The sequence below is a fragment of the Orbicella franksi genome, chromosome 3 (assembly GCF_964199315.1).
Source record: "Orbicella franksi chromosome 3, jaOrbFran1.1, whole genome shotgun sequence".
In the NCBI taxonomy this organism is placed as follows: domain Eukaryota; kingdom Metazoa; phylum Cnidaria; class Anthozoa; order Scleractinia; family Merulinidae; genus Orbicella; species Orbicella franksi.
Window position 1 is genome coordinate 20,672,501 of NC_138147.1, and position 15,216 is coordinate 20,687,716.

Below are 15,216 nucleotides of genomic sequence, written 5' to 3' on the forward strand. Positions count from 1 at the left end.
CATCTACAACTGCAGTTCATATATGAATTATTTCATATAAACTTCACATCATTTCACTCCTCACGGGAAGATATGAACTCAATTAATTGACCTCGCTCCCAATGTGTGGCTTCATAGCTCAGTTGGTAGAGCATCGCACCGGTATCGCGGAGGTCACGGGTTCGAATCCCGTTGAAGCCCTGATTTTTTTCAGGCTTCTTCTTTCCAACTGCTTTAATTGGAAAATTAACTGCAATGATCATTCTTCACTGAGATAAAATATTTTACCGGGCCATTTTTTAATTATAAGCCCCTAAAGTTCTAATTAAGGGTTTTTCAGCAGGTCAGCAGGTCAGTAACCTATTGTGTCACGAAAATGATAAGAACACATTTATTAATTATTGGGCAGTTTTTTGATACCGTGATTGTAGTATCAAGTGATAAAGAGTGGTTACAATGACCCATCAAAATCTAACTGCTAGAAACTGTTTTGAACCACCTTAAGGGGGAGGAGCCATCCACTTGATGAGCAGATTGTGAGCTGGGAGTAACATGCATCCCAGGCATGTGACAAGGGAATGGCATATCATATTGCTAGTAGCACCACTGTCTACCATTACACTTACTGGGTGATGGGTGTGGAAGGTATCAATATAGGGGGATTGGCAGGTCTGTATACGGAGAGCTGGAGGCTTCTAATTGTGATCAAGGTTACTATTCATGTCATAAAATTCCCTATTGTTGGTACATGCTGCTGTTTCATTATCAAAGATGTTGGCAATCTGCTGTGCCATAGCAATATATTTAGAATCCTCCTCTGGGAGATGAAGGCAATCGCCTAGAAAATGGTTGGAGTTGGAATGACCAGCCTGTGTGCAAGGAGGGCATGATTTTGTTGACAAGAGGGCCTCATCCCCCTTCTAAGTGGAGTCTTGGCAGTGGCTGGCCTGTGGAAGTCATAGGATGCAGTATGCATGACCCTTGCATCATCTGAGGCTCTAGTTTCACCAGGTAATGAATTCAAGGCTAGGAACACCAACGTTATGGATGCCAATGTCCTCAATAACAGCTCAGTTCCATACCTGTGCTTGACTGATTTGGAAGCTCTGAATAGATAAGCTTTAACCATGTCAGGACAAAAAAGTGTTCTAGAGAAGGAGTCAGCTCCTCATCTTCTGTTACTGGGTCGCCATGGTGAGATATACTGTTAGCTTTGAGCAATGTGTCCTCCACAAAAGCCATCAACCTCTGGAACAAATCTTCAGGCCTTTCATTGGCTTCCAAGTGGATGTCAGTTAAGTCGGTAAAATGGGCTTGCATCATCTGAAATCCAAAATGCTGTCTGATGGTACTCCAAATATACTGCATAGAGGTGGAAATTTTCACCCGCGAGGGCAGTAATTGGTGATTAGTCCAAGCATGAGATTGAGAAAGCTTACTTCCTGTTGGGTGCTGAGGTGACTGGCCTCAGGTATGTCCTCTCTATCATCAGTAAAGCCTTGTAACTTTTCAGTTCCAGTCTTTTTACCCCATGTGACGTCCTTGGTGAGGAACGGGGCAAAATTATTGTGTAGTGACAAAGTGTAAAAGAGATGTTGTCTTCAATTTTCAAAGCTGTTTATGATTTGTGACTTCAATAAAAAATGAAAGATAACATTGCCTTTGACAATGCTTCACCCACAGGCTGACCTGTTACTGACTGGCACTGAATTTTCAAGGTCTCAAAAGTTCTTCTTTTAAAGTTGTTTTCTTCTCTAGTAATACCAACAGCTTTTGTCACTTCCAACCTTTGCCCTGTGTTCTTTAGATGTTCTCCAACCATGGAAAGCTTATGTCTATGTACAGCATGGACAGACTGGGATGCTGGCAAATACAGTGTGCAAAAGCTAACCTAGAGAACGAGTCATGAGGAGAGAGGACCACCCTTTCACTTTAGCACATCATCAAGTTACTTGTTTTTTTAAATTCTCTCAGTCACTTATTTTGTGTACAGAGGCAAATTCTACAAGCAGATCATGGGTGCACAATGGGATTCCCAATATCACTTATCATCACAAACCTATATTATATGAACGTTTAAAGCAAGGGGCCTTGTTGTGTTATCCAAGTCTGCCAGAGTGTTGGTTTCATTACAAGGATGACGCTTTTGCCAAACTACACAAGTATAAGGTGGGGGGTTTCACCAAGCATCTGAACTTCAGAGAATCAAACATCCAGTTCACAATGGAACCTAAGACCATTGGCAAACTGGCTTTCTTACATGTATGTGAACAAATTAAAGATGACAGATCAACCAAATTTACCATTTACCCAAAACCCACCCTAACAAATTAGTATCTAAATTTTGACTCCAAGTATCATCTGGGACACGAAAGGCCAGTAGTTAGAACACTTTTCTACTGTGCTAACACAATGATCTCAGAGGCAGAAAACAAGGTATACAAAATTTAACACCTGAGAGGTCTCTTAACTGCTCAAAATTCCAGACAAACAAAATGAGGGTCAGAGCCCAGAGAATACAGGTCAACAGAAATGCACCACATGTATCCTGCTTGCCTATATTCAGGGTATATCAGAGAAAATCTCACACTTTTTACAATCAGGGTATCAACACCTATCGTGTACCTTTCAACACCATCAAGTCCTATCTAGTACACACTTAAGACTGAACTACTAATGAAAAGCAGTATGGTGTGATTTACAAGTTAGAGTGCATGGATTATGGAAAGTTCTACATCAGGGAAACAAGCCTGGCCAAAGGAACACTCCAACACAACTAGTTTTAGCCTTTCAGCAGTTGAAGAACACCTAAAGAAGACAGGCCACAGGTTGAAAGATACAAAGGTGGTTGTCATTACTAAAGAAAAAAACAACTTTAAGAGAAAAATTCCCAAGGTCTTGGAAATTCAGAGCCAATCCCAGATGCCTAACCAACACCGAGGGTTTGAACTTCCAGCCCTGTACAGAAATCATAATACTTGTCAAGTGACTGTAGCCACAAAAGCTCATTTCAAAAATAAATTCTTGTCAACAGTCATCAACATTTAATTGCCAAAGGTGCTGCATCTTGTTGAAAGCTTGTAACAGATAAGAAACAGAACTTTGGTATCTTACTTAGCTCTTATTAACTGAGATTAGTTGGTCCGTATGGGAGAATCTTGACCAAGGTTGTGAGTACAGACCGAATGCAGTGAGATCTGTACACACAACCGAAATCAAGATTCTCCCATACAGACCTACTAAGCTTGGTTAATAAGATGTTTATTATATGGCAAACAAGAACAATTTAATTAGTTGAATGTAACTGGTTTGTACTAGGTGACATTTTGCTTGTGAACAGCGATGGGCTGAACTTAATTCTGCCAAAGTTTGCTCATTCTCTTCACTTTTTTTCTCATCAGACTTTTTGGCACTTCAATAAATAAATATTGTTAGCAGAAAATAGTCAATATTTTTGCATTTTAGTTTGCAAATTTTTCACCACAAAACATTACAGTCTAGACTACTTTCATTATCAATTTCAGCCAATAAAAATTGTGAGTTCGGTAGTTCCCAGTCCTTGTGAGGCACAGCCATATAATAAAATTACTTTTGTCTGCTACTGAGTCATGTAACACAGTATCTTTTATCAAAAATTTAAAAATGTTGCTGCATTGAATTCAAATGATGATTTTGTTTTTTTAAGCACTTTGATCTGAATGGGACAAATTTGCCTTGGAATCTATTCCTTTGGTGCATTTACCAGCAGGCATATATTAATATCAAGCTTCAGTTCTAAGTAATATTTGGCAGGCATCTATAATTTGCTTGTGAGTGTTTCTCCCTACATTGCTTTCATTTTTTGCCCAACCTGGCAAACATTCATTTCTTTCAAGACCAACTCCTGGAACTATACTTAGTAATGGAAATGGAATGAATTTATTCAAATTAGAGTGAGAATTTATCAAAAGTTTTGTTCATGTATACCAATGATGAGTATTTTTGAAATTTAAAGGGTTTTAATTTGGCAGGTACCTGACATGTCTGAACAAAAAAAGAACGTACTTAGTGTAGTGTATTTAAAAATTGAGTATATGTAGTAAGGAGATGACATAATTGATAAAAGTGTTGTTTTTTGTCACTGACTTGTGTATTTTAGCGAGACGTTTTGGCTAACTCTTAAGAATGGCTGACTGTTAGGATCGAGAACCGCCGGTCAACGACCCATTTGGCAAATCGCTCATATTTTGCCCAAAGATACCCTTAGGTGACCTATTTCTAAAAATCATATTTCAAGGTTCCAGCGAATTTTTATTTTTCACAAATTCACGAAAATTTGAAAGCGCGGTCAAAGTGCAGTTTTTCGTGTAATAAAATGACCGAAATAAGGTGCGAGGACGAAGCGCTGGTAATGTCTTAAAATAAATTCAATTGACTTCAAACTTCACACAAATGTGGAACAACCACTCTAATTTATTCCTCGTTCTAAACTAATCTCAGAGATGTTGATATAGTGGTTTTCCTAACCATTTTAAAAACACCTATGAAGCGTGTGAAAAATAACGGCAAAATATAGGTCATGTTTAACAGCATAAAAATGCATCTGGTACCTCACTTTCCGATTATTTTACTTTACAGCCTAGAAATATCATTATTAAACATATATCATGCCAAGTTTCATGCTCGAACTCGCAGTATTTCCCTTTGAGAAAAATGAAAATCTATGTCAATGTGTTGGGCGCAAATAACACAATAATTATACACGAACAAGAGACAAATCAGTTTCAACGGCGAAAGTAAAAGGCCATCATTCATAAAAATCCCGTCAATTCACTGCTATCAATAGAAACATAATGTCCACTACATAGAAACTGTTTTTAGACGTTTTCAAAACATTGCGCGTTAACTTTGTTTAATTTCCTGTCCGCCGTCATGTCTAGTCTGTCATCGCGTGTATTTCCTTAATGTAAACAACATTCTGAATGGTTTTCACAACAGACGCAAGAGATTTCCTGTAACCTTAATGTTTTCGGTTCACCAAAACGCTTTAAGTTCGTTAAGACACAATAATGGGTCAACTTGGAATGCTGTTTAGCCTTAAGGACGTTAAAGGACTGTAAATTAATCGAGTTGAAATATCTTGAAGCAAATCAAAATCGCGCCCTTATTCTAATTTGGCAAATAGCCGACCTCCGTTCAAGTTCAAGAAGTCGAGAGGTTAATTCGGCAATGTATTACCGGTACAACAACAAAATCAAACCGAGATCATCAAAAGTGTAAGTTTAAAAGTGTAGTGGCAAGTCCCAAATAAATTTCGCCTATATAAAATGGAAACAAGAAGTGAAACGCTCTGCCCCGAAACAAATAAACAAAATATTAATACGACTAAATTAATCCGAAAATGTTACAGAAAACATACCTAAAAGCCGTCGATTCCCCTCAATACCACTCCACATTGCCTTAAAGAGCCCAAGCTTTCTGCTGTAAGAATCAGGGGCCTCAGGAATCTGTTTTTATCATATCGGCAACCGTGCTGCGTGGCTGATATTCGAGACTCAGTAAAAGTTGTCACACAACCGTACGAGCAGCCCAGTCACGCTTTCACTGCTCTTCGGCAATTGTTCAACATTTCGCAATTTACATAAACCAATTACAAGTTTAAAGTAGTGACAGTAGATTGAAATGCGCTTCTTAAAGCTGACCTATCCAGGAGCAATTATTTCTTGTTCTTGAATGGCTCTTAGTTGTAGCTACAGTCGGGAAGGGGGGGGAGGGGGTACCCCTGGAAATTTCGGATATCTCTATGCCGTGGAAGATTAAGTGGTCTCCAGCTCTTAACGCCAACACTGACACACCAGATGATTCTTGAAGTATCACAGGGATCACTAAGCTAAATAATTTTGAGTTTAGCTCCGCTGAGTCAATTACCTGTTGGCGCGCATATTGCATTGACCGTGGACAGGTGGAAAAACAGTTAAATGGGAAAAGCCTGGTGCACATTGCAATTTAGTGTTGTTCAACAGGCAATCGGTCAGGTTGTAATGCTAATCATATTTGATAGAATCTCAAGTTTTCTTTCGACCCATACTGGGGTGACATACTACTAGATGGGTGTGACCGGGAGCCATGAGTCAACTCAGTCAACTCGCAAAGCTTAACAGAAGAGTGATAGTGAACCACTGGTGGAAGGACTGCAGATTGTCCCTACGCTTTACCCTGATAGGCCTCTGTTTTATTCTAATGAACTGATGCTGTGACAATGATGCCAGTTAGCTTTATGAACATGCTAATGGTCAAGGGTTTCTTTTGCAGTATAAAAAAATCATAAATAAGTAGTTCTTTGTGAAAAACTATTTTCAGGAAAGTAAGCTGTTTGGGAGATCTATGTTTTCAGATGTTCTAGAGTGATTAGTCTGTTAAGGCACTGTTGCGCTGCGTCTACGCGCAGTGTCGGAAACAAAATGCATTAGATCATCTAATTTTAAGTCGATAAAGGTAAATTAATCGTTGCAGCGAATTTGGAAAGGGTGACTCAAATCAAAAAGGTGATTCAAACCTCGTTCCTAGAGTCTCTCATCTTACCGCCCGACTGGAGTACGCTCCAGGGTGCGGTAAGATGAGAGACCCTGGGAACGAGGTTGAGACGATTCGCCCATGAGTTTTTCCTCTAAAGGGTCTTCCTCCTCTACTCCCTCTCCCTCTCTACAAAAATTTAATGATCCTCCCTGCCCCGAAAAACTAGCACCTGAAAAAGACGAATATTATAAGGATCCTGGGCTCTGCGCATTTCCCGCGCCACCATTTCGGCGTCAAGCTTTCGGCCTGTCGTTTGACCAGTGCGGAATTTTGCCATAAGATACGAGTGCTGCTTGTCACTGACTGCCCTGAGAGCCGAACCCTCTTTTGAAACAACAAGGGCTTCTTGGTGGCCTATTGTGGCTTTGAGTAACGCGCCAACGCTTGCTCCAAGCAGGGTTTGTAGCACATTTTGGCTAAGTCCATAAGGGAATGCCTCTCCAGTGACTGAGTATATTTCTCTAGAGACAAGTGCCTCTCTAAAGTGGACAGGTTATGAAAGACACGAATGCAGCTGCCTTGAAGACATTAACACACCCCTGCCATGCATGGTTACTATCCATGGAAGCATCACCAGACGCTTTCTCGGTCACACCCGTTGATAATGGCACCGATGTTGGGGTCGCAGTGTTCGCGCCTTTTTAGAAAATGACCTGAAGTCTCCTTTAGAGAACGATGTTTCCAGCAGAAATAACGAAAGAGCGATGTCTGACTAAATTGCAAAAGAAACCCTTGACAATTAGCATGTTCGTAAAGCTCAATAGTATTATTGTCACAGCATCAGTTCATTAGAATAAAACAGAGGCCTATCGGGGTAAAGCGTAGGGACAATCTGCAGTCCTTCCACCAGTGGTTCATTATCACTCTTCTGTTAAGCTTTGCGAGTTGACTGAATTGACTCATGGCTCCCGGTCACACCCATCTAGTAGTATGTCACCTCAGTATGTGTCGAAAGAAAACTTGAGATTCTATCAAATACGATTAGCATTACAACCTGACCGATTGCCTGTTGGACAACACTAAATTACAATGTGCACCAGGCTTTTCCCGTTTAACTGTTTTTCCACCTGTCCACGGTCAATGCAATATGCGCGCCAACAGGTAATTGACTCAGCGGAGCTAAACTCAAAATTATTTAGCTTAGTGATCCCTGTGATACTTCAAGAATCATCTGGTGTGTCAGTGTTGGCGTTAAGAGCTGGAGACCACTTAATCTTCCACGGCATAGAGATATCCGAAATTGCCAGGGGTACCCCCCCCCTTCCCGACTGTAGCTACAACTAAGAGCCATTCAAGAACAAGAAATAATTGCTCCTGGATAGGTCAGCTTTAAGAAGCGCATTTCAATCTACTGTCACTACTTTAAACTTGTAATTGGTTTATGTAAATTGCGAAATGTTGAACAATTGCCGAAGAGCAGTGAAAGCGTGACTGGGCTGCTCGTACGGTTGTGTGACAACTTTTACTGAGTCTCGAATATCAGCCACGCAGCACGGTTGCCGATATGATAAAAACAGATTCCTGAGGCTCCTGATTCTTACAGCAGAAAGCTTGGGCTCTTTAAGGCAATGTGGAGTGGTATTGAGGGGAATCGACGGCTTTTAGGTATGTTTTCTGTAACATTTTCGGATTAATTTAGTCGTATTAATATTTTGTTTATTTGTTTCGGGGCAGAGCGTTTCACTTCTTGTTTCCATTTTATATAGGCGAAATTTATTTGGGACTTGCCACTACACTTTTAAACTTACACTTTTGTGACCTCGGTTTGATTTTGTTGTTGTACCGGTAATACTTTGCCGAATTAACCTCTCGACTTCTTGAACTTGAACGGAGGTCGGCTATTTGCCAAATTAGAATAAGGGCACGATTTTGATTTGCTTCAAGATATTTCAACTCGATTAATTTACAGTCCTTTAACGTCCTTAATGCTAAACCGCATTCCAAGTTGACCCATTATTGTGTCTAAACGAACTTAAAGCGTTTTGGTGAACCGAAAACATTAAGGTTACAGGAAATCTCTTGCGTTTGTCGTGAAAACAATTCAGAGTGTTGTTTACATTAGGGAAATACACGCGATGACAGACTAGACATGACGGCGGACAGGAAATTAAACAAAGTTAACGCGCAATGTTTTGAAAACGTCTAAAAACAGTTTCTATGTAGTGGACATTATGTTTCTACTGATAGCAGTGAATTGATGGGATTTTTATGAATGATGGCCTTTTACTTTCGCCGTTGAAACTGATTTGTCTCTTGTTCGTGTATAATTGTGTTATTTGCGCCCAACACATTGACATAGATTTTCATTTTTCTCAAAGGGAAATACTGCGAGTTCGAGCATGAAACTTGGCATGATATATGTTTAATAATGATATTTCTAGGCTGTAAAGTAAAATAATCGGAAAGTGAGGTACCAGATGCATTTTTATGCTGTTAAACATGACCTATATTTTGCCGTTATTTTTCACACGCTTCATAGGTGTTTTTAAAATGGTTAGGAAAACCACTATATCAACATCTCTGAGATTAGTTTAAAACGAGGAATAAATTAGAGTGGTTGTTCCACATTTGTGTGAAGTTTGAAGTCAATTGAATTTATTTTAAGACTTTACCAGCACTTCGTCCTCGCACCTTATTTCGGTCATTTTATTACACGAAAAACCGCACTTTGACCGCGCTTTCAAATTTTCGCGAATTTGTGAAAAATTAAAATTCGCTGGAACCTTGAAATATGATTTTTAGAATTAGGTCACCTAACGGTATCTTTGGGCAAAATATGAGCGATTTGCCAAATGGGTCGTTGACCGGCGGTTCTCGATCGTAACAGTCAGCCGTTCTTAAGCCTTCATCAGTTGAAAAACCGCTTGATGTTACACATGACTTAAAAACTTTTTTAAAATTGAAACGTTGCGTGTGCTGTATGCGCGTGACTCAAGAGAATTTTAAGTGCGTGCCAAGGACTTGTAGACTTCAGGGATAACTATGTGATCATTACCAGCATTCGGGTCTTTTACAGACAGCAAGCTTCTAGAAAAAGCCGCTGATAATAATGTGCCTCATGTCTGACGACTTCAATCGTGTTCGATCATAACTCCAAACTTGCGTGCCATGTTCACGAATGTCATCATCACATGGATTTTGAAAACGTTGACGTCGTCGGACATGAGGCACATTGCCATCAACGGCTTTTTCCAGAAGCTTGGATGTCTGTAAAAGACCCGAATGCTGGGAATGATCACATAGTGATCCCTGAAGTCTACAAGTGCTTGGTATGCACTTAAAATTCTCTCGAGTCACGCGCAACGTTTCAATTTTAAAGAAGTTTTTAAATCACACGTAACATCAAGTGGTTTTTCAACTGATGAAGGCTTAAGAGTTAGCCGAAACGTCTTGCTACAATATACAAGTCAGTGACAAAAAACAGCACTTTTATCGATTACTGTAGTGTATATATACCTGTTAGCATGCTCTCATTCACAATGCAGTTGCCACTTATAAGAACAGCATCACAGTGAACTCGGGAGCCTTTTGGTGGAATTACCAGCACATCACCAGGGACAAGTTCTTCAGATGTGACATCCACTTGAACTGTAAAGATTAACAATTATTGTTAGCAAATTGTCTTTGGAGCATGCTGTTGTGGTCAATATACTAGCTGTTAAATAATACTAGAGATCAATATCTATGTAAAATAGCCACCAGGATTGCTGGAAATCCCAATCTCCACTGGGACAAACTCTTGTCAGTTCATTTTGGTGAGAATCAACAGTGAACAGGATTTTGTGACTATTCTCAGCAAGGAAATTCGTACTAGAAAACAAATGAATGTGTTTATAAAATGCTAGAGAAAAAAAGGCAAGGTGAGTATTTTTGTTACAGTTTGAACTTGAATATAGAAAAGTATTTTAGCAAGGACATTCCCACATATTAAGCAAAAATCCCCTTTTCTAGAACCCTCATTGTGATGAGTCTTTTCCCATGACCTTGGTTAAGATTCTCCTACACAGACCTCCCACTCAGTTAATAAGAAATACTTGAATTTCACATTTCCCTGTGAGTACAATAATAACTCCATGTAAAATGCAGGGTATAACCCTGTCATGAGTCAGCCTATCTAGTAACCAGAGCTTGTGGCCCCTCTGACAAAAATAATACCCAGTTTACCAATCTAGGGGAAGAGAAGAAGTTTTCGCTAGATTGTTCTGGGCAATGGGCACATTAAGACAATAACAAACTGACTCACTTTCTACCAGTCTATATTTTGCTGGTGTGTTGAGAAGGGAAATGTGCACAATAGTCTCAGACTTGATTTTACCATCAGGGCCAGGTTGTTCGGGAGCTGCTTAATGCTAATCCAGGATGAAACCTTAACTGAAGTATAAATTTTTCTTGTATACAAATTTTTTTCACTGCTTATTTTTTGTGTATTTTGAGATTATTCAAACTCAAAACAGAAGGTCAAACAATATCGGCAGAAAATCTCACCACAAAGTTACAAAACTGAAATCAAAATTCTCGCTTATCCTGGGTTAACTTAATCAGGCTTTGAACAACATGGCCCACGCTTTTAGCCAGGATTTGAAAAGTGTTATAAGATTAAATTTGGAAATACAGTTAACAATAAAGATTAGCGAAAAAACTGAGCAACGACGTTTCGGTGTCATCCTGGCACCATTTTAAAATGGTGCCAGGATGACACCGAAACGTCGTTGCTCAGTTTTTTCGCTAATCTTTATTGTTAACTGTATTTGAAAAGTGGGTGTCAAAAATGTGCTATAGGGCCCACTTAAAAGAACAATAATTATTTATAAGGCAACATATGGAAAATAAAATGATTCTCTTTAATTAATTAATTCTCTTAAGTGGCCGTCCATAGGACGCATGTACACCCATCTGGCTTAAGAGCCTGTTTACCATCCACCAAACTAATAACAGGCATATGGGCTTATAGGAGTTAAACAGTCAAATAAAACTAATTCATTCTTGAAAAGTTTTGCCAAAAACCTAATCAGCTTGTCTTTGTAAAACATGTTTCAAACAGTTGTAAACATATTTCAAACACGAATGCCCTTGAGATGCTATAGAGATAAGCACCCTTTTCATATGGAGGGTCACTAACAGTCAATTAATGTGGATCAATTTATATTACCTGCATTATTACGTAGCACAGTGACTGTTTCTGACACTGCCACCATGTCCCTTAACGTCACAAGGTGCTAAAAGAATAAAGACTTCAGCTTACCAACAATAAAAACAATAACCTACATCTACACCACAAAATGCATGTAAAAAGAAACAAAAAATACAGCATTGTTTGATGCTATTACCCTCCTAATACCAAACCCTCCCTTTCTAATAAGTGTTCCCCCTAAAGCCAATTTTTCTTTTGCAACTTAATGCAATTTTTGTCATCCAGAAATTACAAAATCAAAATTGTGCATGTAAACCAGCGGCAATTTTGATGCGACCCTAATGCAATTTATCTATGACTCCAATGGTTACAAGAAGAGCGACAAATGAGCTGCAGCTATGGAGGAAATTCAGAGAAGGGCAGTTCAAGGAGACTTGCACTGGTATGTCTTCATTGAGCACTGATAATAGCAGTGGCAATGCACAAACAAGCAGCAACAACCTTTTCCTCTACATGTACATCAAATTTGCCAAGTAATTCACAAAAGCAAAAAAAAGAGGAAAAATTCAGGGAAAACCCACCTACCTGCATCATTATGCCATTTTGTAACCAAAGTGTGTGTGCCTGCTCTGTGGCAAAACTGCTGCTCAAAGTTGCCATTTTTGTAAGTTGAAATCCAGTCGCGGCCAGCCGCGGCGCTAAATTGCATTAAAATTGCCCTACAATCACAGCTGGTTTACATGCACAGTTGTAAATTAATTTTGCAATTTCAACAAAACAAAAGTTGTGTTGAGTTGTACGACAAAAATTGCCAGTCTAAAAAGGACCTTACATGTAGGTGTTTTTTTTAAATTAGCACCCCTATGCCAAAAAGCACCTCTACCAATGAGCCCCCCATTGCAAACACTGCAAATGACATAAGCTACATCAGTGAACTATTTACAGTCCTCTGCTGTCTCATCTGAATAAAAAGTTGAACATGCTGAGTTTAAAAAACAGAAAGGGTGATGTGATGGTTATGAATATGATCTTTGAGTCCAGCCAAAAGGTCCCAGCAAAGGTGTATGCCAACTCACTGAACTAGTATCCATGAGATTTCTAAGGGAAAGGATCCGACTGAAGTAGGGAGATACATGTAGAAATAAAGAGTAGAGAAACCCTTGAGCTACATGTAGGGTTACCCTACCATGCGGCACAACTCTTGCCAGTTACACTTTACTTACCCTGATAAATAACACATGCAAGTGATAATAAATTCATTGCCAAAACCTATTTTCACTTGATTTGCATAGTTTATTAGTTTCACTGAAATCGCTTCAATGTCTAAGCTCACTAAGCCCCAGACATTCGTTTTTCATTAGTTTGAGATGAATGGCAAACCTACATGTATAAACAATTTGTCAATGGAAAGATACAATGGCCGGGCACTTATTATTACAATTGCTAACTATGCCTTTGGCCAGCAGATGACAGAGAAAAGATTGTGAACATACTATTAGTTAATAAGATTGGTCACTGATGCACTCATTCTTAAGTATGAACATGCTATCACAGTTAACCATCACAAAAAGCACTTACTCTTCTTGTCTGGTATACTGTAATGATAATTGAAAGCAGGGACACAATTAAAATGGTCACCGCATAATAATAATACTCGTCAGTTGACCACAAGATGATACTGCAAAACTGGAACACATAAAACGGATCTGCAATCTAAAACACATCATTGTGTTACATGTAGGTATCTTCAACAATAAACTGTGTTTGATAATGGAATATAAAGGGACATGCAGTTTTTTCAAACTTGATGCCAGTGATTACTATTAGCACAATTTTACTTTTGGAGTTATGTTCCCTTCTATAATTTCACCCTTATTTCACCATGGCAGCAATTTAATAGTTTAAGTGATGTATATCAGAATTGATTATTCTAAGGGACAAGCAAGTATGCATAATTGGTGGTAGAGTAACAAAAAAAGGTCTTAAAGTAATTTGACAGATTCCTAACTACCAGAGAGTAGAAAAACTGGGCTGAACTACCTAATATGCTTATCCCATGGCCTATCCAAGAGTTTTCTAAATATTCCACCGTTACCCTCAGCACAAACACAGTATAATTACTAAAGGAACATATAAAGCAATGGATGCTGTGCTCGTACAATATGGGCTGTATCAGTTATTTGTTTTCATTGTTTCTAAACACATTACAGCAGATTGTTGTTATTGGCATTTACTTCAGAATAGAAGATTGATTGAGGTCTGGTCAGGTCTGTCCTTTCCTAGCAGAGGCATGCTGATGGTTGATGAGATGGATTCAAGACTGGCAGGTCCTTCCACAGCAGCTGCAGGGGAACGTCGGGTCTCAAGTGTGCACAGCCTGAACACGGTTTTTCCACCTTGAACACTTTTCCTTCAGGCTGGCACGGTGGTTTGCTTCAAAGGTGTTGGTGTGTTGGTGAAAAGTATGGCATTAAGCATCCTTGCCAGTAGTGTTGGTAGTCCAGTGCCAGGGATCAACTCTGCAGACATTGAGAGCCATCTTTAGCACATAATTGTAACACTTCTTCAGTGTACCTCTGTTGTAGTGGCCAGATGACTGATCTCCAAATAACATGATCTTTGGGAGGCAGTTGTCAGGCATTCTAGAGACATGTCCATCCCAGTGAGGCTGTGTCATAAGGAGGTTGGCCCTCTTGCTAGTGTTCTCAGCGATCGCAAGGTCCTCCATGTTGGTATCCATTCCACTCAATCTTTCCAGGAGACAAATGTGACAACGATAGATGTGAAACAAATAACCTGCGAATAATCAAAAGCTCTAGAGGCTTGCAAAATCGCAGTGTCCTGAGAGATTTTTGCGATTATTAAATCTACTATAAATAGACATAAGCTTTTTCCGAGAGCTGTTGTGTAACCTTGTGATATGATAGCTCATCATACAATGTCAAAGTTGTTGTTGTTAAACATGCCCAAAACTTTTTGCCTGTGGGCAAAATTTTAATGCTCAGATTGGATTTCAGTTCATGAAGTTCTAGCTAGTTCTCCTTGCTCCCACTTTGTGGGATTCCACGTGCAGGGTTGAAACTTATCTGACATTATCAAGAGCTTTAGAGGCTCACAAGACCACTGAGTGGTGTTCTAAGAGACATTTTCAACAAATACCACAGTGGCCACAACAAATTTGTTCACTTTGGTTTCTCAAATAATATAATATTTCAGGAGCTTAACCCTCCACTGCACAATAGTACCATCAATATGTAAAGCGGATTGCCTCTACTTGATCTTCATTAAACTTTGGAGCGGAAATTTACCATAGGATCTTCCAGCAACTTCACCTCTGTCTTCACATTTGGCTTGGAGTGCCTTGAGAATTTCACCTGGAGTTTGCACTTTTCTGATCCCAAGACCAGCCTGACGTAATAAACTATTGCCCAGGATAATAGCATCTGTGTATCAGCAATTGCCATTGCTCGACAAAGCAGAAATTTCCATTGGCAGCTTCGAGTAATTTCCATCTTGCAAACAAATGCTGTCAAATTTGGCTTGGAGTGCCT

The 15,216-nt window shown here is 39.4% G+C and overlaps 1 protein-coding gene across 1 annotated transcript in view; it reads right to left on the minus strand.

Annotated features, from left to right (window-relative positions):
• LOC145482660 (polyamine-transporting ATPase 13A3-like) overlaps positions 1-15,216 on the minus strand; it is a 177,731-nt gene that overhangs the window by 108,397 nt on the left and 54,118 nt on the right. The window contains exons 10-12 of the mRNA XM_081461266.1: positions 13,244-13,378; positions 11,684-11,750; positions 9,991-10,122 (exon numbers count right to left, since the gene is read on the minus strand). Coding sequence (XP_081317392.1) covers positions 9,991-10,122; positions 11,684-11,750; positions 13,244-13,378 — 334 coding nt within the window. The remainder of the gene's footprint in view (positions 1-9,990; positions 10,123-11,683; positions 11,751-13,243; positions 13,379-15,216) is intronic.